At 37.9% G+C, this 21194-nt stretch overlaps 2 protein-coding genes across 2 annotated transcripts in view; one reads left to right on the top strand and one right to left on the bottom strand.

Moving 5' to 3' along the window:
- kif16bb (kinesin family member 16Bb) overlaps nucleotides 1-16631 on the bottom strand; it is a 51129-nt gene extending 34498 nt beyond the window's left edge. Inside the window, exons 1-12 of the mRNA XM_074676088.1 lie at nucleotides 16275-16631; nucleotides 16144-16207; nucleotides 15192-15302; nucleotides 14997-15113; nucleotides 13479-13576; nucleotides 11340-11455; nucleotides 10886-11028; nucleotides 9308-9476; nucleotides 8998-9129; nucleotides 6677-6852; nucleotides 6492-6557; nucleotides 6344-6403 (exon numbers count right to left, since the gene is read on the bottom strand). Coding sequence (XP_074532189.1) covers nucleotides 6344-6403; nucleotides 6492-6557; nucleotides 6677-6852; nucleotides 8998-9129; nucleotides 9308-9476; nucleotides 10886-11028; nucleotides 11340-11455; nucleotides 13479-13576; nucleotides 14997-15113; nucleotides 15192-15302; nucleotides 16144-16207; nucleotides 16275-16417 — 1395 coding nt within the window. The 5' untranslated portion in view covers nucleotides 16418-16631. The remainder of the gene's footprint in view (nucleotides 1-6343; nucleotides 6404-6491; nucleotides 6558-6676; nucleotides 6853-8997; nucleotides 9130-9307; nucleotides 9477-10885; nucleotides 11029-11339; nucleotides 11456-13478; nucleotides 13577-14996; nucleotides 15114-15191; nucleotides 15303-16143; nucleotides 16208-16274) is intronic.
- A 265-nt stretch (nucleotides 16632-16896) lies between these two features.
- Nucleotides 16897-21141, top strand: mad2l1bp (MAD2L1 binding protein). The gene is made up of 3 exons (XM_074676098.1): nucleotides 16897-17902; nucleotides 18826-19109; nucleotides 20401-21141. Exons 1-3 carry the CDS (start codon nucleotides 17455-17457, stop codon nucleotides 20917-20919), a joined length of 1251 nt encoding a protein of 416 aa, XP_074532199.1. The 5' UTR covers nucleotides 16897-17454; the 3' UTR covers nucleotides 20920-21141.
- The last annotated feature ends 53 nt before the right edge of the window (nucleotides 21142-21194 follow it).

Genomic DNA, 21194 nt, shown 5'->3' with positions numbered 1-21194 from the left:
TAGTTTGAATGTTGTGTTTACGAACAAGTAATGAAAATTCCTGCAGACCCTACTTTTAACCCTTAACATTGCAAGAGCAGGGGAAGCAACTTTAAACCAGGAAGTGAACAAACATGGACGACACATTGTGAGCGGTGTCTTAGCAGCAACCTCTGGTCTGCAGGCGCTGGAAACCACATACAGCTGTTGACAAAATTAAACATTTTTACAGTCTGGCTGACCCCATCCTCTCTCCTTCAAACCACACGTCAGAAACAAAACCAAGACATCATTCCTCCACCGCTGTAACACTGCACAGCTCAGACCCACTCTCCTCCTCTGCTGCAGAAACAATCACACCTTCCTAATCCCCAGACTGAACTACTGCAACAGCATCCTCTACAGCCTTCCCAAAACGACCTTCAAAAACTTCACTATGTGCAAAACTCGGTTACACACTCCTGCTCCAGAGCTCACATCACACCCATCCTTTGGCACCTCCACAGCACCGAATCCACTTCAAGATCCTCTTACTCACCTACAAAGCCCTCAGCTGACACCTTCTCAAACTTAACTCTCCAAACATCAGATGCAAACCCCCTCAACCCCATCACCAAGACAAAGCACGGCACCTTTGAATAACAAATAACAAATTTCTCCAGGTCTTAATTGCTGCATTTTATTGAACTTAACCCATTATCAACAACCAGTTTTGACAACTTTTTGAAACATGACCATTAACTGTCCTTTAGTTCCATAAAGCAAACTCAAAACCGAAATAACTCCAACCTAAACTGAATAACTGTCAGGTCAATCCTTCGCTGAGGGGTATTACTGCCTTGTGCTCATTTATGTTTGGCAATAGAAACAAGTGGGCTAGCCAGGAATGTGTAGCTAGCTAGAAGTAGCTAAATTTGTAGGTAAACTATAAGTTGTGAAATTTAGACTAAATTACGACACATTATACCTTAGCCTTTGTGATAGTGAACCTAATCACTCAGAAACTGATTCAAGAATCATGTTTACAACTTCTTCTGCACTTCAGGTTCTGTTTCTTCTTGAAGCAGCCGCCATCATGAAATCTTGGCAAATTGTCCAAGTCACACATTTTATCCTAAACAATCCAAACTTTTGACTTAGGCTAGAAATAAAATGGCCAACGTTGACTAAGGCCTAGTGATGGGTACCTTTAACATTTGAAAAGATACAGTACCAATGCCCGGTACCTGGCAACCGGTATCGGTACTCAACGGTACCAATTTTCAATACTTTTTACCAAACATGGCGGTAGTTCAGACAGGCCATGACGTCACGCTCTAACAGTTTAGCTGTCATCGACGGTGCAGATCAGCTGATTGTTCGGCTGACTCCTGTGTCCGCTTCCTTTCAGAAAATTGCATTCAGAGCGGGCTATTTAATACGGCTCTAGCCCAACCTCCTTCTTACTTCGTCTGCTGGCATTTTGCAACCCAGCTCCTTCTGTCAATGTATTCATGCTGATTGTTCTGCTCTGTCTTTTTTTTTTCAATGTAACATATTTTTTCTTCAATATATAACCTTATAATGCTTTGTTAATGTCCAGCATCGAAAATTGCCTTCTCTTCTACTACCTCACAGTCACAAGGATGCGTTTAGGTGCCTAAACATGGTACCTTTTGATTTTTCATAAATCGGTACCTGGTACTTTTGACAGGCACCTAATTCCGTACGCATCCCTACTTAGGACATTTTCCTATAGGGCATAAAGAGCATGATCCTATTGGCTAAAGCCTTATGTGATGTAACATGGCCAGCATGATCAAGAGATGATTCCTCATCAATAACCTGTGTATGTGTGAGGGTGTGTGTATGTTTGTGTGTGCGGGTATATTTGTGGGGGTGGGAGGTTTAGGGTTTTTATGGTATTCCTTTGTTTCTTTCTTTTCTTGTTTCTTTTTTCTGTTTGGCTTTGTTTTGTTTTTGTTTTGTTTTTATCCTCTGTGAGGCACTTTGTGTTGCTAAATTGCAGGAAAAGTGCCATATAAATCAAAAAAAGTTAAAGTTATGATTTAGGCCAACAAACTTATTTCCATCAAAAAATGAGCTAGGCCATTAATGTAATAGAGTAAAGATACTGAAAAATAAATATGTTAGATTGAAAAACTTTGACAAAATAAAGTTTAACGAAAGAAACTTTATTTCTTCTTCTTCTTTTTCTTTTCTTTTTATTTTATTTTATTTTATTTTATTCTAATTTTTTATTTTTTCATTTTATTTTATTTTTTCATTTTATTTTATTTTTTATTTTTATTTTTTATATTTATTTTTTCATTTATTTATTATTATTATTATTATTTTTATTATTATTATTATTATTATTATTATCATTATCCTTTTTTGTAAATTAAAATGACAATGAAAATAAATGGTTTAAAAAAAAAAAAAGAAAAACTTTGACATTTTATCATTTCACAAACTAATATTTGTTAGCATACTATAAACACACAAAAGTACCAAAAATTGGTACCGTGGAGTAACAATATTGATCGCCAGGAACCGGGCCAACCATAGGTCACGTTGAATCAGAATTTCCAATATGGCGACTGCCAACAATAGGATACAAATCTCAGCCGCAGAAACACATGAGTGATCTCACACAGACATTGTCCATGCAGGAGCCTACATATGGTTTAAGTGTGACATCATATTTAACCAGATGTTATGTTTAGTTTGCACAATGCTGTAAAAAGACAAATACAAATGACTTCCTTTGGTCACATGACTGCTGAGGTGATTACATCAGGACATGAAACGGCCTCATGCTCTGATTTTCTGCAGACCAGCTGAATTAAGTATCTCTGGCTTGGCGCCATCATGAAACCCACAGATGCACGGACTCACCTGTGGGTCTGCTGGTTAATCATCGTACCTCCCACTGGTGCTTGGACTGTTTCTGCTCTTTACATCACAATGGAGTAATATGATGGTGGTTTGGCCTTTGTGTTGTTCCTGTTGTTGGATTGGTTGTTAGTGCTCAGGCATAGCTGTGAGCAGCGATTAACCACCTCCAGGTGCGGCGGGGGTCACCAGTCTGTTGCGTTGTTATTTTGGGGGCTGAGCGCTGAAAATTTGGGGATCTTATGTCCTAGTCGATGGTCGTGCTTTCTTTCTTTGGGCACATTTTCAGACTGAAACATGAGGTGAGGTTCAGCTGCTTTTGCACAGAACCTCCGTGAGAGTGATGCTTTACTTTCGGAAATTTCAAGGCCTTTACTTCCACTTATCATTCAGCAAAGAAGTTTAACCATGACTCTAAACAAAATCATCTTTTAAACTCAGTAAATTATGTATTAGCTTTTGCTACATTTGGCTGCAACAAGTGGGAAATTCACCACGGCTATGAAAACATTGACTCCAAGCCAAGATGGTCACAGATGATTGAAAGCATTAAAAAAAAACAGCTCGAGGGAGAGCACTGCCAGCATGTATAATTAAGGCAGGAGGTCACCTCATACTTTGTGAGGGGCGTGTTTCACAGAGCATAATGCAGCAGGCAGCTTGGCTAAACACAGTGATTCCCAAACAGATGACATTTGGTGTTATTTGGGAGGTTGGGCACAAATTCAGCAGGAGAAAGTGCTCGGTACAAACTATGGGTTGGCAAAAGTGTCAGTTTGAGTTGCAGCTTGGGGTCTGTCCCAGCCTCAGAGAAACCATATGGGGTTGACAAAGACGGGAAGAACAGACATGCCTGCGCCGTCAAACTCCCCAAACACTTCCTCCCTCTAACTTCAGGATCATTACGGAGCTCAGCTCAGCTTTGGGATGCTGTTTGAATGTAGATGGATGGAAAATTAAATTTAAATGCAGGTTGACTGTACTCATACTCCCCCCTCTCTGCTCCATGAAGCTGGAGTGCTCGCTTTGCAAGACCTGCAGTGACACCATGTGGTCATATGTGTGCACTGCAAACAGCAACGTCTGTCAAACGGCTGCTAAAAGCTCCTCACCTGAAGTCAATGTTGGCAGGGGATGAGCTTACAGCTAATTTTAATCCATCTGATCCTCTTCACAATCTAGAGTTAACACAAATCACTGAGGCAGTAAACCATGGGAAAAACAAAAACTACTAACACTGTGCTGTCATATTTACCTTTATACCAAGTTTCAGTTTTACTTCCCTCTTCAGCAAAATGCTCCAGAGAGCAGCACAGGAAGTCATTCTTCTTTGTGGAAATCAAACTCTTCAACTTGTCTCTGAGCGTCACACACTCTGCACTTACTCCCTTCTTCTCATTAAATCATAAATGATGCATTTCTACGTCTGATTCCATTTTACAAGATTCATTAACCCTGAGGTTTTGCATGTAGTCTTACCCCAAAAGCAGAGGAGTGAAAAAATATTGATACAACAACATATCATGAAACTTTTGCCTGTGGTACAATATCAATATTTTAACTCTTAGTAATAATGTTTTGGCAAAATAAAAATTCATATTTAAGCCAAGTCGGGGGAAAAAAAGACTTGTGCACCTCCACAGCAGCAGATGGCGCAGAAGAGCTACTTTGCTGGACGTCGCCCATAAACCGTATAATAAATTCTATCTGGAAATATACTCAGAATATTTTATTTCTGAACTTGATAATGTGAATTTTAATGTAGACAATGTTTTCTTTCTTTTTTGGGTCAGTTGGTTTAAAATCATTTTAAGTTTTACAGTGTAGCAGACTGATAAAATCAAATTTATATGAACATTTTTGAAACAAATGCCAGATTTTTTTATGAGACACATAGATTAAACCAATTGACATTTATCAGTTTCACCAACTGATCACGCCTTTCACCAAATAATTTCTTTTCAACATTAGTTTAATGTCACAGTAGTTCTAGTGACAAATTTGACGCATTTATGTTTTCACGTTAAGTGTATGTATGAAACACTGCATCTGACTTTTAAGTATCAACAGTAGTAACACAACAAAACTGTTTTGTTTTTATTTTTGCAGCAGTTTTGGGCTTTGGGAAATGATGACCAGAAACAAAGAATGAAACAAACTCTGTAGTTCAGATGTTAAGCTTCGCCTTCATCTACGTGGCCTGTAAGTGTCTGCCAATTTGCAAAAAGCAAAAACATGAATGCAAGAGCCACAAAAGAATGAAAGTTGGGACAGTTATCCTAACCTGTTTTTTTTTCCCTTCAGCTATGATGACTACATGAGGTCCTCGACTTACGTCGTTTCAACTTTACGACGCCAATAAATATATGAACGTAAGAAAATAGGTTTCAAAGTTACGCCCCTGGAGTGCTAGTATGATGCGTACTAGTTTTTGACGTGTATAAATACACAGCCACGCAGTGCTACGCGGTCATCAGCATCATCCACTTTGTCTTGAGTCATAGCGTTGATTGTTTGTGCTCCGTAATTTTCTCAGTATCCTCACATTTTTCGCACCATGGACACAAAAAGGAAAGCAGGGTCTTCTGTTTTCTGATGAATATGAAGTTTAATACATATATTTGGATAGTTATTTAGAGGTTTAGGGGGTATTTGGGGTAAAAATCCAACTTGCGCAAAATTTTAGGTTGCGACGTGTTGCAAGAATGTAACTCGATCATTACTTGAGGACCGCCTGTATCACAGATGAAGTTAGAGAAAATCATTTACTGACTTTCTGTGTCCCTTAGGATTTTGCACTCGTGTTATGGCTTTTGCAAATCGTCTGACGCCCACTGGCCACTGTATTCTTGAATTACTCTCAGAGGATATAAAACTTTGACAATAATCCATTTCTTTCTGAGATGAAGTATTCCTGCTTTCCATTTTAACTTCATAAATTTACTCCAAGCAACAAGATTAACTCTGATAAATGCATTTAATATATGCAACTTCTGAAATGGTATCACATATTGGCTCTATGGTTAAAACACAGCCCATGTCAGGAAGTTTCAGCTCTCGGATCGACTGAAACCTTGATCCTTTGCTGCACATTTTCCTCTGCTCTTTTCTCCACTCTCTGTCTGTCCTTTCTAATAAACCTTAAACAGGCCTAAAAACAACTTCAGCAGCTCCATCCTGCAGTTTGTTTTTTTTTCCTCTCTGGATGTTTCAATAAGAGCTGATTTATTTAAAAGGGACTAAAGGAAAATTGTTCCACTTGGACAAAGTTAAAGCTGTTTCCTTCAGTTCTTGTGTGACCTCCAAGCTCAGATCAAAGATAGAAGCCTACAGCGTCGAGCTTTTGTACGTCACAGCAACAGATGTTCACAACTTTATTTCCTCTTTTCCCTGGCGTGATGTTTATTCTGAGGGGTTTGATGTTACCAGTGCTCTGTTTTAGTGTTTAGCCTCTGTGTTTGAACACCTGAGTGAATCACTGCTTTACCTGCAGGATACTCTGAGTCTCGCTCCACTTCCTGGTCCACTCCCTGGTCAGAGCCACAACCTGAGGGAGGATGAGAGATGATAACAGGTGTTTTGTTTAAAGAAGAAGCATCAAAACAGCTGTTCTCCATCAGCAGGAGATGACTCACCTCCTTTTCATTCTGATCCAGCTCCTCCTCCAGCTCCACGGAGGGAGACAGCTCCCCGCAGGGAACCTGGAGTAGAAGAGAAAATAAAGCTCAACCTTCCCTGTATCCATTAATGTAACCCTGTCAGCCTGGGTGCGGTTGGATCCTTGACGTGTTTCTTTGTGTGAGGTGCATCGTACGCAGACCTGGCCGGCTTCTTCCAGCAGTGTTCGGAGTCGGGTCAGCTCCTCCTGCAGCTCTCGGATCAGCTTGGTGCTGCCGTCTTCGTTCACCACAGGAGTGTTGACGATGTTTTTAGCCCGGCTGGCGTAGCGCAAAGTGCTCATGGTCTCCACGTAGTTCAGATGGGCGGGAGAAACAGCTGCAGCGAGAGGTTAAAGAAGACGGATATAAGAGTTTGAGGGAGAAACCGGAGCAAAATTTAAGTTTTCAGGATGACAACTATTTTAATTCATCCTCAACATTTCAACACGGGTCTTAATTATTCACTATTTGCATCTTAAAACAAGGATCTGAGTGGTTCCAATGGTTACGGGTCAGTTTTACCCAACAAAGATCTCCATTTTTAATCAAAATACTTAAAATGATACGAGATGCCATTCCTCATCTGTGTTTCTTTATATCAGGGTAGTACAGCATTTATCCAGAGCGTCATGGTGTGTCCCATTAACATCAGAACTGGAAAGTGAATGAGGTCATCTCAGAGTTAAAAGCGTCCCAGTTGCCAAGTTGGGAAAACTTTCCATAACATCAATATTTCTATATAAACATTGAACAATACTATGTATACAGCTGGTACACTAGTCAGAAATACTAAAATTAACAGAATATAATGGAGCTTAATTACTGTTTACACCCAGGGCGGCCATCTTTGATTGTAAACTTGGGGGTGGTGGGGAAATTTCCCACTTGGAATTCGTAAAATCCAACTTTGGGATGCACCATCAGCCCCTGCTAATGGCCAGTTAGCTAGTGTTTGCACTGATGTCACAATTTGGGTAGTTACCTGGATGTGCGGCCATATTGGAGGTACACGAACATAAACATTGAATGGACAGAAGTGCGCTATAAATTATGATTTTTAGATCTCTTATCTGCCAACAAATGTGGAAAGAAACACATAGAGCATGTTAAACCTACAGTAAAGCAAGAAAAAAAGGGATATTTTGAGTTAGCATCTGAACCATTATCTACCCAAAGGTATGAAAACATGGATGTTACTACTGTAATTTTCATGGGAGAGGGGGTCTATGAAATAAATTACATTATTTTAGGAGAGGCCCACTTTACGGCACTTTAAAAAAAAGCCCCTAAAAGACACTAAGTTTTACTGCTGTCCTAATAATTCCCAAGAATTACCTCTTCCTCACTTTCCTTACTACTTCTTACTTTAACCAAAATGTGACATTGAGGTACGATGGACAGAGAACATGACCTCCCTGACAGGAAATGCTGTGAACAGACTGAGATAAGTGCTGTCAGGCGATTAAAAAATTAAACTAATTAATCACAGGATTTGTAATTAATTAATCTAATTAATCTAATTTTATTCTAATATCTGCTTTAGCTTCCCAAATAATAATATGAATTCTAGGACATTACAAAATTATAGTGCATGAATAATTAAATGAATTCATCAAGAAGAGACCAAAATTGTGGCCAAAATTAAAATGTTGGTGTTTGATGCCATTAACACTGATAGATGTCAATTTGATTCCTACCGTTTCCAGCGTCTATAGAAGTAAATTGTGTTTTTCAGTGGGGAGAGGCAAGGTATCCTGTTATATCCTGCTCGTAAACTACTGTGGGTGAGAGCAGTGCACTCTTTGGATGAGAGCTCAGCATGGATATGAGGAGAAGATGTGAGATGACAGACATAGCGAAACGCAAGTCAGAAAAGTTCAGGTAGCTCACGCTCCAACTGAGGATGTGTCGGGGTAGTTCAGAGAGAAAGAGCGGCGCCATTGTGAGAAAAGATGACGGAGATCATTGAGAGGAACAAAGGATGGAGCGCCCAAGATGAACGCAATCTAAAAAGTATGTTTTGTCTGTTTTTCGGACCAAAAACAGGAAGAGAGACATAAGGGAACTGAGTCCACTCTTCTTAGGTAGTTTTGGTGTTTACATAGTCAGAGAAAACAGATTATTTGGGTCTTGAAAGATTGTTCAAGATACTCTGAAAGTGGCTAACTACAGGAGGATATTTGAAAGTTTATATCATAAAACTGAATTACCAAGTTTTTTTCACTGGAACAAACTGAGTCTCTGAAAGAAGATGAAGATTTTTAGAGTTGCATGAGTGTTTCTTTTTGGCACTGATATCTGTTCTGCTGGAGAAAAGACTGTGTGCTCCTTCCACCTCGAGTGATTAGATTAAACATGACTCAGACAAAAGAAGTACACGGCTAACATTTCTTCCTCTACCTCCTGGGACATCTTTTTGAGCATGTGAGATGCACATTTGTACCGTCTTTGTGTCAGCAGCGGTGTGATTCACAGGACGTACTTGCTATCATCGTGGTCACAGAGTTTCCTCCCAGGCTGTCTTTGAGCAGCCAGGTCAGCACAGAGCCTCTGTAAGGAATAAAGATCTGCTTCTTCTTCTTCTTCGATGGCTCTCCTCCCCCGCTGAGGTCGGCTGAGAGGTCGCAGAGAAAGAAAACAATGACTCAGGCGAACTGGAAACTTCCTGAGTTTATGAACAGCTGGAGAAACAAACTAAAGACAGCTGCAGAGTTTAAATATGTCTCATGATGTAACTAAGCTGACGGCTGAATTACAGTGAAAGGCATCGTGAAAGGTGTAACCATCATTACCCAGAGCTGAGATCACAGAGCCCAGAGTCACCAGGGATTTGTTGATGTTTGCTCCTTCCTTCAGTCGGCTCCCCGTCGCGCCCGTGGCGTCGGCCCTCTCGCTCCCGGCCAGGTCCACCAGGTGAATCTTGCTCAGCGTCTCACGAGGCAGCTCCGAATCAAACCACGTCTGAGGAGGCGAAGACAGCATTACTGAGCGATGCTCGTTTAGTTCAAAAGAGGAAACATCACAGAGGAATACTAAAGCGTATCTGCGACCAAAAAGCTGCTTAAGATGGAAAAAAGCAAAAGACTTTGAAGATGAAATAAGATCCTGACACAAAGCGGATAAACACGACTAATTAGAGATCCTGAGGGACGACGTTTACCAACATCCAAAGAGTTTCACAGGAAACTTTGAGAAATGTTTACGCACACACAAGCAGCAGCAGGGAGATGTGTGAGTGAGTTACTACGAAATAAAACAGATCAAACTTTATTGATCCACTTTCTGATCAGAGTTTTTCTCGTGTATTAAGCGTTTTTTTTTCTCTTTTCTTTGTGTGATGGTTGTAAAATAAATTGCTCCTTGGAGATGATGAAGATATCTTTGATCATTAGTGACTGAAGGACACAAATCATTACAAGATCAATCTCAATCTATTTAATACGGCTAGATCGTAGTAGAGTATTTTTTTTCTATTCTATTTTTAAATCAATTTATTTCATTTAACTAATTTACTTGATTTATTTTTTTCATTTGATTATACTTATTTATTCAATTTATTTAATTTATATAATTGTATTTATTCATTTACTTAATTTTATTTTATTTATAGATTTAATTTTATTGATTTAATTTTATTTATTAAATTTTATTTATTTAACTTATTAATTAATTTAATTTATTTATCTAAATAAAAATAATAATTAAATTAATTTATTGATTTATTTATTAATTTATTTATTTAAATATTCATTATTTCAGAATTTTATTTTTGTTACATTTAAAAAAAAAAACTAAATTAAAAAAAAAAGTTAGTATTGTACAAAAAGTATTGTATATGTCCTGTAAAATCCACAAAATTACCCAGAATATTAGTAATAATACAAATAAAGAAATAAACAAAAATAATAAAATAAAATAAAATAAAATAAATATATACTCTAAATCTTCTTCTTAATCATTTGACATTTAGTTACTTTCATTGTAATCCTTTATTTTATTTTTCAACATTTAAAGAAAACTGTTCTCATTTTATCTTTTTCAAAGACACCAAACCCCCTTATTTTTTTTCTCTTAATTTAAAAAAATATTTTATTTTATTCCCTTCTTAAAAAAGTATTTCTGGTGTTTTTAAGCTTACAATATCTAAGAATTTTAAGGAGCAAGACTCTATAAATAATTGGCAGTTCCACTTTAAAAAAAAACTTTTACTTTTTCTTGTAGCACTTTGAGATTTCTAGACATGAAAACTGTGCTAAAAATACAATTTGTTGTTATCTGTAGTAGCAGAAGTAGCACTGCATATTAAGCAGAATGTAGCAGGTGTGAGTGTTAATAATGTCTATGTTTATGTGAGTGTGTACTGCAGGTACCTGTGTGAAGCTGATGGTGAAGATGGCGTGGGAGCGGCTGCTGCAGTCGTTCATTCCCGTGCTGGCTGTGGTTCGGCTGCAGTTTCCCAGATGGATCAGGCACTCCATGTCACAGTGGTTCTGAACCAGGTGCTTGGAGAGATCTACGTGTGTGTTAGTGTACTGGTTCTTTTTAGCTAGGCTTAGCTAAATGAAACAATCGTCATTACACCTGAACTGAAATGAAGAATTTAATTTCATCCTTAAATCAATGAAATGTGTGATCAAAAATAAAGTTGATCTTACTTTTAGCATCACATTTGCATATTTAGCTGCACAGAATAAACTCTTTACAGTGTTCTCCTTCAGTAATCCAACAAGTAGTTGCAGCATGAAGAGTTTCATAAAGTGGTTTTGGACAGACGCAAACAGAAATGTGTGTGAGGGGCTGTCTGAGCGAGCCGCTCTGTCTTACTCTCTACGTAGGGTCCGTCCCTGGGGTGCTCTCTCACTCTCAGGCCTCCAAACTCTGTGGACCCAGATCTTTTCTGTAGCAGGTCCAGGACACGTTCGTTATAGATCTCCAAATAACTGGTGCCAAGACAGAAACACAGCTAAAAATCTGATCCAAGATTACAGAGAAAGGCTCAGAGGCAGAAATAACGCTGGGTTTCAGCACCGACGTACGAATGGCACAAAACCAAAGAGGAACAAAACCAGCTCCTTTTCACTGCCGACTATGAAAACAGATGCACCTGAGGTGGAGAGCCACATTAATGTGCATGCATTGTTCTGCTCACACTGGCAACGAATAAACAGGTATTTGCAAAATACAGCGCCTTAATTACTGATGGGGTGAGTGTGTGTGGTGAGCAAATAGAAAGAGAAGGAGGAGGTTCAAAAACAATGCCATGCACGGAGCAATTAGGCTTTACACAAGCGTGACAATGATGAGCCGACAAAGAAAACCTCAGTGCAGGTTTGTTTACCACAGGCACAGTTTTGGAAACTGAAACAGGTTTTGGAAATAACAAAAAAAGCCACACAACAACAATAACAATAACAGAGGAGAGAATTTAGCCAGTTACAGGAAATAAAAAATTTGTATTTTTCTTACAGTGGGCATTGATGATTAAAGACACTGACACTAAATAAAATCATAAATTAACATTTAGTTGAACTAAATCTTCATCCCATCTGTCAATAAAGCCTCCCACCGCTCTACTTCACCTCCTACAACATCAACAGCCCACCAACTTTCCATGCACCTGTGGCTAACCTCAAGTTTTACAGCCCTGGGAAGATAACTACATCTACAAAAAGACTAATCTGGAAGAAAATACAGATTTTAATTCTGTGTGGATGGATTCATTTAACTGACAATGTGCTGGATTAATATACATGCTAAATATGTGGCAAAACATTGGCAAACAACAAAAATGATGACTTAATTGATCAATATGTTATCAAGTTGGAGTATTTCAAAAATTTCAAAATTTTGGATATTTATTTATTATCATACTTTTTCAGATTTTTCTTAGATTTTTGCAACTTTTTGAAATTTCAAAATTGTTTGAAAATGTTTGCATATATTTTACATTTCAAATTTTAAAACATTTATATATTTTTTTACAACTTTTCTAAAGTTATTTTTCATATTTATTAAAAAATTTTAAAAATGAAATATTTGCAAATTTCTGCCTTTTTTATATTTTTTGAAACTTATTGAAATTTCAAAATTGTTTGAAATGTTTGCAAATATTTTTTACATTTAGCTTTTTTTGGTAATTAGGGGGATTTTTTTTTTGCTACTTTTTGAAAATTTGAAATTGTTTGAAATGTTAGATATTTTTAAGTTTCTTTTATTTGCAAATTTTTGCCATTTTTTTTTTAACACTTCTTGAAATTTCAAAATTGTTTGAAATGTTTGCATATTTTTTACGTGTCAAATTAAAAAAAAATCCTTTTTTTACTTTTGCAACTTTTTGAAACATCAAATTTTTCATATTTATTAAATTTAAAAACATAAAATATTTGCAAATTGAAAGAATAAAAAAACTAAGACATCACATTTTTTAAATTAAAAAAATGTCTCATTTACATAATGATTCACTAGACTTAACTATTCATAGAATTTTATACACTTTGTTTTTCTTGTAATTAAAGTAGATTTTTGTGGCTGCTGATTGACTTTAATCCAGGTGAGCTGAGGAAAAATGGCTCATATGACAGTAAAGGTTGCAGACCCCTGCTCTAATGTGTAGCTAGACAAAAGCTAGCGTTCTGTTTTTTTTTTTTGTTTTATTTTGCTGGAACATTTCTGAAGCAGACTCCTGCAGAGTCGGTGAAATTGAGTCATTTTTCTAAAGCTTTGTGTTCTGGCAGCAGTGGTTTCAAACATTAAAGATATATTTTACTGAAATGACTGATCTCTTCTTGTTTGCTTTCACAGGTCATAAAAAGACATCTGCAGGAATTTCTGTCTCTGTCATAACTCCCATGGCAGCTTCATGAGGTTTTTGATTCTTTGGACCAATTAGTAACTGCTCAGTTTCATCACTCCATAACTTTTTATGTGAAAAACAGCATCACAGCATGAGTGAGCGTCCCTTACCTGACCTCGGTTTGGAAGGACACAGCATCGTTTTGGCATCTTTGAAACATCTCATCGAAGAGGCCTTCACAGATCCGTGGGATTAATCCCTTATCCTCCTGTTGGATAAAAAAAAACAGAGCAAAATCACATTCAGACCACCGTGTCACACAGCGAGCTCTGAGATGACAGCTTCATTTCGCTGTGTGATATGTTCTGTTAATGTGAGTGTCCGTGCTCTAGCGTGACCACAACTCAGCACATGCAAAGACTGCTGAACAACAAAACAACGGCTCATCTGATACAGACTCAGCCAGGCATAAAAGCAATTCCACTATGAGCTGCATGCCCTCTTGTTTTAATTACAAAGTAACAGATAGCGAGCATTAAGAGCCATATATAATTATCTGGGATGTTGACAGCAGCTCTGCTGATGACCTTGCACAAGTCTCCTGGTAGACAAGCAGAAACCTCCCCGGTAATGTGAAATTTCCATTGCTGTGCAAGGTGAGGGGAGAAAAGCTGCGGGCTGCTGCACTCATCACATTTTCTGATTAGAGGGGAGAAACATGGAGATAAATGAAGAGGAGGGAGAGGAAGGGGAGGACGTCTGATGAAGCCGCCATCCGTCAGTTTCTAATGCAGTGGGAAGGGAACGCTACGTGCACACAGTGAGATCTGCTCGACTGTTCTGCAATGTAAGCTTTTGTGTGGCAACATTATGACATGCAGGGCATCCCTGCTGATCGTAAAGGTCATTTAAAGGGCAAGTTTGTTGAGTAAGTTAACAATTTAGCTCAAGTGGAAGTGCTGGGAGGGCTGACCTGACTGCTGACCTTTTCAAACAACAGTTCAAGGGCCAAATCTGCCCTGAAAGAGCACTAAAATACAGCTATATAGAAAGTTTTAATGGCCTTAAAAACTAATTGATCCAGTAATAGCTTTACAACGCAAACTGTGGATGCGCTCAAAGTATGGAACATCAGTTTGTTAATCAGAAAATTGAGTTGCAATTGGAAAATCATAATTTATTGTCCTGCTTTGGAGCAAGTTGTTGATTTATTTCTATTCCAGAAATTAGCTCTTCAGGCAAAAATACAATTCAGTTGGAACAGTTCAACAACAAGTCTGTCCTCTCTGCACCGAGAGCTGAAGAAGTTGTTTATCTCTGGTTTTGATTTTCACAGCACCACACCTGTCCACCTGGATCTGACACAAACGTCAACTTTTTCACAAGCAGCCCCACAAACAAAGATCCTCTTATTTATTCTCCACCAAGCTGCTGCTAATTTTTACCATCAAGTTATATCATTTTTAGAGATAGTTGGCATCAGACTGACTTGAGAAGTTTTGGAGTTGAGTGTGCCAGTCCTTTTTAATAGAAAAGTGTTGCCAGGCTTTATTTACGTGAGCCTCCAAGCACCAATTCCACCAACTCTACCAGATTAAACCATTAGATTATTAAGAAAAACAATTACCCACACTCTTATCTCCTTACAACCTGCCTCTTCTATGAATAATTTAGCAGATTTTACTTACCGGGTTACCCATCATGGTGTGAGATTTCCCCGAGCCTGTCTGGCCGTAAGCAAATACACAGGCATTGAAACCCTCAAATGCAGCTTTCAGGACATCAGTCCCCAAGTCACTGTAAATCTAGAGCAACAGAGATTGGACGTTTATTTACAAGAAGAAGTCATTTTTAAAATCAAAAGACTGAAAAAGAAAGCATACCGTCTCCTGAGAGGCATATGTAAGGCTTTGGCTGTCACTGGAATCATACGAGAAGTCAAAAATGAAGGTCTTCACTGTGTCCTTGTGATTGTCTCTTTGAGGCTTTGAAGGCTAGGTCAAAGGTCAAACATATTTTGATTATACCAGGAGAAGATCTGTTCTAAAGAAGCTTATTGCATTCACTTGAAGAAAAAATAAATCAACTGGTTTTTCAGAGTAATTTATTCTTTGGTTAATTTTTTGTGGTAATTAATTTTGTTTTTCTGATTAACTTTTTTTATTGGTTTGTTTTTTGTTATAATTATTGTATTGATTTGTTTTTTGTTATAATTATACTTCAGGAAAAAAAATTACTACTAGAAATAGGAGGAAAAAATTACAACGAAAAACAGCAGGTCGAGGTTCGCGCCGGATTTCAAAGTAGCTCGAAACTTCAGGAAAAAAAATACTCAGAAAAACAGGAAAAAGTAATCTGAAAACAGAAAAAAAAATTACTCATAAAAACAGAAATAATTATAATAAAAAACAGAACAATAAAAAAAAATAATCAGAAAAACAAAATTAATTACCACAAATGAAATTACTCATAAAAACAGACCAATATAATAATTATAACAAAAAACAAACCAATAAAAAAATATTAATCAGAAAAACATAATTAATTAACACAAAAAATTACTCAAAAAACAGAAATAATTATAACAAAAAACAAACCAATATAATAAGTATAACAAAAAACAAACCAATAAAAAAATATGAATCAGAAAAAACAAAATTAATTACCACAAAAAAACAAACCGAAGAATAAATTACTCTGAAAAACCTGAGTTGTTTTTTTTTTTTTTTTTCTTCAAGTGAATGCAATTCGCTTCCGTACTGTTCAACAAGTCAAATTTGAACGAGATAAATTCTCAAATGCACAACAAAGTTATATGGATATATTTGCTCCTACCTTATGTACAGATGTAGCATTTCCCTTCATGTGAACAATCACTTTGGACGATAGCTGCTTTTCTCTGGTGGGGGAAAAACAATCAATGTGGGTGATAACAGCTCAAATTTACTGCTTTACCTGTGTCTCACCTTTTGTTTAGGGGTCGAACTCGTACTGCAACTTTTACTAAAGCCATAATTAACTTAAAAATCAAACAGGACGCATCTATTAACCCGTCCTGCAAACTATGATCCCCTTCTATCACATAGATGTAGGAAAAGCCCGAGTGCATTACTGAAACAAGCTAGCTAATTATCACACCTGGGGCCTGTCATGTCCATGTTATCTTCATGCACTACACAGCACAGCCGCTAGGAAGACATCACCAAGTGGACAGATATTCAGAGGATAGACGTGTTTAGTGGATAATTCCAGTTTATATCACCAAATTACCTGTGGACATGATCAGACCGTAACATGTCATAACATAAGCTAACGTCAATATAGCAGAAACCGTAGTTTTACGTATAACGTGTTTCGCATAATCGGGATTTAAACTTTCACTAATTAAAAATCCTCATCAAACTATTTTCTATTAACAATTAAAAAAATAAAAAATAATTTTTGAATATAGGCGATTAATATTACTGATTTGTGGAACACATTTGATAACTCAGCCACAGACGTCGCTGGTGTTTCGGTGTGAAGTGTGACCCTGTTAACTGGTGACTTTCAGCCGACAGTCACTTGTTAAATTCTGTGAGGTCGCCAGTTAACACGGTTGCTTTTAACTCTAAAACACCTAAACGAGAGAATTCACTAGAAACTAACGCCATGTTGTGGCATCGTTTCTGTCAACCGGTCTCAGAAGAACTATACATTTTTATGCCGCTTTGAGATTGAATTTAATTTGTAAAGAACACCAACGCTTATGAATTTAGCTAGACGTCACTTCCGTCATATTGACGGTAAGCTAACCGCTAACCGAAAAATCATTAGGGAACACATTCACACACTTGTCCTCTAATTGGTTATGCGAATTAAAATTTACATATCCACTGGGTTAAAATAAACCAATATCAACGCTTATGTGTCGCTATGTTGACGTTAAACTGTAAATCACTGCCTGTATTTCGTCGTTTAGAAGCATGAGGAAATGGCTGAAAAACTATAGCTTTCGTCGAATAAGTGATGATTGAACATCAAAAATAATCATCCTTACAGTTGAAGCCACATTTCTTTAAGGATAGTGGATTCTGGGATGTTCTGATACGCAATTTACAGCCACTTTTTAAAGATGAACTCTTGTTTTCCTGTTTTTCATGGGACATGAATGCAACACTACGTCAACACTACGTTTCCCGTGATGCAATGCGGGCACACCCGGCGGGGACATTCAAAACTATGGCAGAAGACTCGATAATCATTAGAACTGTTTTAAACACAGACGATGGGAATAATAAAGCCATTAACAACAGCGGAGACGGTAAGACAAGGAGACGCCTTTCCTATTCGTCAGAAAATGATGTTAGCAAACAGGAAGAGACGGCGTGTAAAGTTCTAACGTTACAAAATGTTCCGGACGACTCGAAGTCATGCCGACTTTCTGCGGAAATGGCCGGAGAACTCTCACCGCTACCTCAAGATGTAAACTCCAGCTCAAACACGAGAAATGTAAAAGACTTGAGCGATTTTTCCTCTGGTGTAAAACAGCAGAGTGTGGACAGCACTGAAGACAAGGAGAATAGTGCTGTGGCCTCTACAAACAGCTCGTCAGGTAGGAAACTACTTCTGTTGAGATACTGGACACTGGGTTGTAATTTGTATGATGTTCCCACTAAAAAAAAAACACATAAAACGTGGGTAGTAAGTTTCTTCATTTTTTATTTTTTTTTTTATATATTTTATTTCATTTATTTATTCATTTAAAGATTTTTTATTATTATTATTTTTTATTATTATCTAATTTAATTTTTTATCATTTATTTTTTATTTATTTTTATTTTATTTATTTAAAATTTTATTTATTCATTTATTCATTGTTATTTATTTACTTTTTTTCTCTCTCTCCCTTTTCCCCTCTACCTATACTCTGATTTGTATGTGTCATTTGCTGATGTATCACAGTATTATTCTATCATGGGTTAAAGGGTTATATTCAAGGAGGTTTGAATCCATTCGAAGCTTGTAGAGTTGAATGTGAAACTTGCCCTGTATCACTGTCCTGATTAATCTATACAGATCCCCTTTTGTTATATTTCCTATGCTTTGTTTCTTCATAAAATGGAAAGGGAAAGCACTGTTGTACTAATGTGTAATTGTATTCCTGCCCTTTTCTAAAGAAAAATAAAATAGAAAATAAAAACCACATAAAATAAAACATTCTTAAATTAGTATTTGCTTTACAAAATCAATACCTTGGGAAAATGTGCATATGTGTTTTCCCATGCAAAAACATGCTTCATTAATTTCCTTTTACACTGCTTGTAGGAGCTTTCTCTGTTGGAGAGTTTCTAACTAATGTTTATGTTGTTTAATTCTCTCACCACAGCCAGAAAATAGATATATTTTGAGCAATGAGGGGAAATTGGATAAATGCCGCTAGCCTGGCTGGATTTCATTAACATTTAATAATCGAAAATTGAACAAACCAGGTCAAATGCTCACTCTAATCACATTATTGTGTTCCCATTCGGACAGATGACACCAGAGAAGCAGGCACGTCAGGTCAGAGAAATCTGCAGGATTGCAGCGTGACTGCCAGTAAACAACACGCGGACTCAGAGGATCGTGATGCAGATGTGATGAGGAGAGCACAGCAGGAAGGCCTGGTGAATGTGGTCTTCCCTGGAACGGTTACTCAAGAAGGCTGCTGCCGCTTTGTCAGCGAGATCCTCAAGTGCATCCTGTATCAGAGGCAGCAGCTACCCATGACGTACGACCAGCTGGTGTACTCCCAGAAGAAGCAGCAAGCATCAGCGCAGGTAAATAAGAAAAGATACACTGGTGCATCTCCAGTAAGTCAGGGGAGTGTTTATACCAGGTGTTCTCATGCTTCCTGGGTGATTCTGTCCCAGCAAAAAACTCTGAGTACAACTGTGCACAAAAAATGCCAAGGGACCACTTAAATTAAATAAAAACCAAACCGTATCTTAAACTGATCTTATCTTATTCTTACGCATCTGGGCACAACTGCCCAGGATCATCCCGTACTGCCTCTTATCTTGACTTCCTGGTACCATCAGAGAGTGGCTGCCAGTTACTGCAGCTCTTGTACAACAAAACAAATCCTAAAGGGGGTTATGACCTATACAGCTATCAATACAGAGAAGCACAGTCTGCACAAGTTTACACACATCGTGTTTTAGCTTGCTCTGTTTGGGTCAAAGGCCAAATGACTGCATAGAAGGACATTTGATTTAGTAAACTTAAGGTCACTATTTAAAAAGTGTCGAGTGTCTTTCTCCTTCTCCTTCTCCTTATGTTGTTGCTCCTGTCTTGTTTTCTAGTGTCTTGAAAGTCCATATAAGCCCAGCACTCCTTAAAAAGTCCTAAAAAGTCTTAAATTCATGTATGTAAAATCAAGGCCTTAAAGTGTCTTAATCCATTAAAAATGTTACATGCTAGTCTCAAATGAGGTCTTACATTTTTCGGGCCAGGACCAGTTAATGTTACATATAAAATTTTCCATGTAGGCTACAGTCAGAACTTCTATAAAATAGAATAGAAAAATACTTTATTTATCTCTGAGGGGAAATTCAGGAGAAGTCACAGCAGCAATCAAGAAAACAAAAGCTCTGTTAGCTCGTCCATCTTATTGGAGATAGATCTTACGTTCCCAATAACGATGGATGGAAGGACAGGTCCATATCGTCACTTCTTAGCTCACACCTGAGAACCAGCACGTTGTCCTCACCTCCTTCTCCTCACCTTGTGAGAAACATCAGGCCTTGCACCAGTTAGCATTGACATGCTACAGGCTGCTAACAGCTGAGTTCACATGTAAACAATGCAGCCATGGTTACATGTAGGATCTCCAGACAAACACAGGAGAAAAAGTAGTAAAAATATCACTGAAGACACAAAAAGTTTGGTGTCCATGACCAACAAATGAGCCATACAAAGTAATGATCCACTCCAGTTGCTGTCTTACTTTTGACTTGTAATACTCCTGTAAATACTCTTTGACAGTATGAATAAAAATAAACTGTGTAAAAAGGGTCAAAGAAAAGGTTTTGTGGATGCAACATTAACAAAAAGCGTCATGTTTTTCAGGATAAAGACTCAGCGACTCGGAGGCCGTCGCAGTCTGAAGACATGGACTGGAGGAAGTGTCAGCAGACCCTTCAGGAGCTGGAGGAGGTGCTGCAGCAGCTGGAGGTGCTCTTCTCCATCAGCAGGGTGCCACGTGTGCTGCTGCTCATGGGCGGCTCCGTCGTCCTCCCCAAAGAGCTGTACGAGATCAACATGGAGAACCTGGAGGTGGCTGCTGGAGACCAGTGCCTACGTGTCTCCTCGTGCTTGAGACAACTCTTCCGGACTCTGTTCGTGGCCGACCTTTTGTCTGACAGCAAACCGGTGCGTTTAATGCCCACCACGGTCTTAGTGCTGGCTCACAGGGACTGTGGTGTCGAGTGGTTCAGACCTAAACTACAGTTTAAAGTTCCAACGCGTGTGAAAAACCAGGTTATTGCCCTCTCAAGCACCGGTCAGACTCTGAGGGCTGAGGGCTCGGACTGGGAGGATTACGTGTGGTTTCAGGCGCCCATGACCATCAAAGGCTTCGGAAAGTGAGTCAGGAAATTACTTCCTCATTTTAACAGATGTTCAAATTCATTTTGAACAATTATTTTTCAGCGATTTAATGAATTATGGATTCAATTTTTCTAATTGTAATTAAAAAGTGTCATGTGAAAGATACGTGGTGCTTTGACTTCAGTAATAAGGTGAATTTTTTTATTTAAGTCTTGAAAAACGCTGTTTTGTTGGCATGACATGAAATCTGTGAACATATTTTTATACTAATGAGGGATGTTTGACATGTTTTGTAGAAATTAAACACAAAACAA

This window comes from Halichoeres trimaculatus, unplaced genomic scaffold (genome assembly GCF_033239565.1).
Source record: "Halichoeres trimaculatus isolate MK-OKI-2021-1 unplaced genomic scaffold, fHalTri1.1 fHalTri1_scaffold_8, whole genome shotgun sequence".
Lineage (NCBI taxonomy): Eukaryota > Metazoa > Chordata > Actinopteri > Labriformes > Labridae > Halichoeres > Halichoeres trimaculatus.
Note: the sequence above shows the minus strand (reverse complement) of the source record. Positions and strands in the feature narration are given on the sequence as shown.

Coding starts and splice junctions, on each gene's coding strand:
- mad2l1bp (XM_074676098.1), top strand. CDS start 17,455: ATGAATGCAACACTACGTCAACACTACGTTTCCCGTGATGCAATGCGG. Junction 17,903..18,825: donor CTCTACAAACAGCTCGTCAG/GTAGGAAACTAC, acceptor CCATTCGGACAG/ATGACACCAGAGAAGCAGGC. Junction 19,110..20,400: donor AGCAGCAAGCATCAGCGCAG/GTAAATAAGAAA, acceptor CATGTTTTTCAG/GATAAAGACTCAGCGACTCG.